This window comes from Cervus elaphus, chromosome 2 (genome assembly GCF_910594005.1).
Source record: "Cervus elaphus chromosome 2, mCerEla1.1, whole genome shotgun sequence".
Classification (NCBI taxonomy): Eukaryota; Metazoa; Chordata; class Mammalia; order Artiodactyla; family Cervidae; genus Cervus; species Cervus elaphus.
In genome coordinates this window covers 48,370,091-48,371,726 of record NC_057816.1, presented here as the reverse complement: position 1 = coordinate 48,371,726, position 1,636 = coordinate 48,370,091, and the positions used below count along the sequence as shown (strand labels likewise).

General features: G+C 38.0%; 1 protein-coding gene across 1 annotated transcript; it reads left to right on the top strand.

Moving 5' to 3' along the window:
* The first annotated feature begins 478 nt into the window (after nucleotides 1–478).
* On the top strand, nucleotides 479–1,420 carry LOC122705827 (olfactory receptor 5D18-like). Its single transcript, XM_043921113.1, has one exon. The coding sequence runs from the start codon at nucleotides 479–481 to the stop codon at nucleotides 1,418–1,420; it is 942 nt and encodes a 313-aa protein (XP_043777048.1).
* The last annotated feature ends 216 nt before the right edge of the window (nucleotides 1,421–1,636 follow it).

The following is a 1,636-nucleotide window of genomic DNA, read 5'->3' as shown; positions in this document are numbered from 1 at the left end:
GGGTGTCATTTTTAATGTCACATTTGGAACATACAATGCAAAATTTAATTTGTTTAGAAGTTTATCATTTTTGCTATTAGTTATAGAACTGAAACAAGTAGCTCTGGTACTAGGGTAAATTAATCTTTTATGAACTTATAATGTTCAAGAAAATCTGAAAGTATTAAGGGAGGATTTCATTTAAAATAATCTCAAGTGACTTGAACTCATCTTTTTACTTTGAAATATCAAAAATTAAAATTAAGAACTAAGAAACTTCAATAATTATAATTTTACTTAAATAAAAAGTTTAAATGTTTGTCATTTTTAAAAATTTTAGACATTTAGTGTAGCTTGCATAGAAAATACAGATTCTGAAAGAGAAACTTTGCTTCATCTTCCAGCTTTGATAAGGAGTAGTTAACCAAGGGTCTTACATCCTTATTTCCCTTAATATTTTTCTTTCTAGGACTGATTCCAATTCTGACAAACAGAAACCATGTTTCTATCAGAGAGAAATAAAAGTGGGGCTGTGTTCACTCTCCTGGGCTTCTCCGATTACCCAGAGTTTCAAGTCCCCCTCTTCTTGATATTCTTCACCATCTATACTGTCACTGTGGTAGGGAATCTTGGGATGATTGTAATCATCAAAATTAACCCCAAACTGCACACCCCCATGTACTTTTTCCTCAGCCACCTCTCCTTCGTGGACTTTTGTTATTCCTCCATCATTGCTCCCAAGACCATGGTGAATCTCATGGTAGAAGACAGAACCATTTCATTTGTAGGTTGTGTAATACAATTCTTTTTCTTTTGTACCTTTGTAGTGACTGAGTCCTTTTTATTAGCTGTGATGGCCTACGACCGCTTTGTGGCCATCTGCAACCCTCTGCTCTACATGGTGGCCATGTCCCCGAGATTCTGCACCACATTAGTGGTTGGATCTTATGCTTGGGGAGTAGCTTGCTCCTTGATACTCACCTGTACTGTTATCAGGTTATCATTTCGAGGTTTCAACACAATCGATCACTTCTTCTGTGAGTTCTCCTCCCTGCTTTCCCTCTCTTGCTCTGATACTTACCTCAACCAGTTGCTGCTTTTCATTTTTGCCACCTTTAATGAGGTCAGCACACTCTTCATCATTCTCCTGTCTTATGTGTTTATTGTTGTCACCATCCTCAAGATGCGTTCAGCCTGTGGTCGCCGCAAAGCCTTCTCCACCTGTGCCTCCCACCTGACCGCCATCAGCATCTTCCACGGCATCATCCTCTTCCTCTACTGTGTGCCCAGCTCCACAACCTCCAGGCACACGGTCAGAGTGGCCTCTGTGTTTTACACGGTGGTCATCCCCATGTTGAATCCCCTGATCTACAGTCTGAGAAATAAGGATGTCAAGGACACAGTCTCCAAGATCATGGACTCTAAAGTGTTTTCATACTAAACATTATTCTGGAAGATTTTGCCCTTGATATGTAAATAAGCTGTGTCTGCAAAGGTTGGTTGATAAAAAGAAATTTATTATTAATGAAGTGTTAATACATAAAATATAAAGTACATGGTATTTTGCTTAACTGCACTAAACTTGACTCTCTCTCTTACTTACTGGAAAAAAAAGCAATCTTTCAAATCTTTTTCATCTAAAATTTTAGACAAAATA

Bases quoted from the DNA above. Each gene is read 5' to 3' on its own strand.
- LOC122705827 (XM_043921113.1), top strand. From the start codon at position 479: ATGTTTCTATCAGAGAGAAATAAAAGTGGGGCTGTGTTCACTCTCCTG.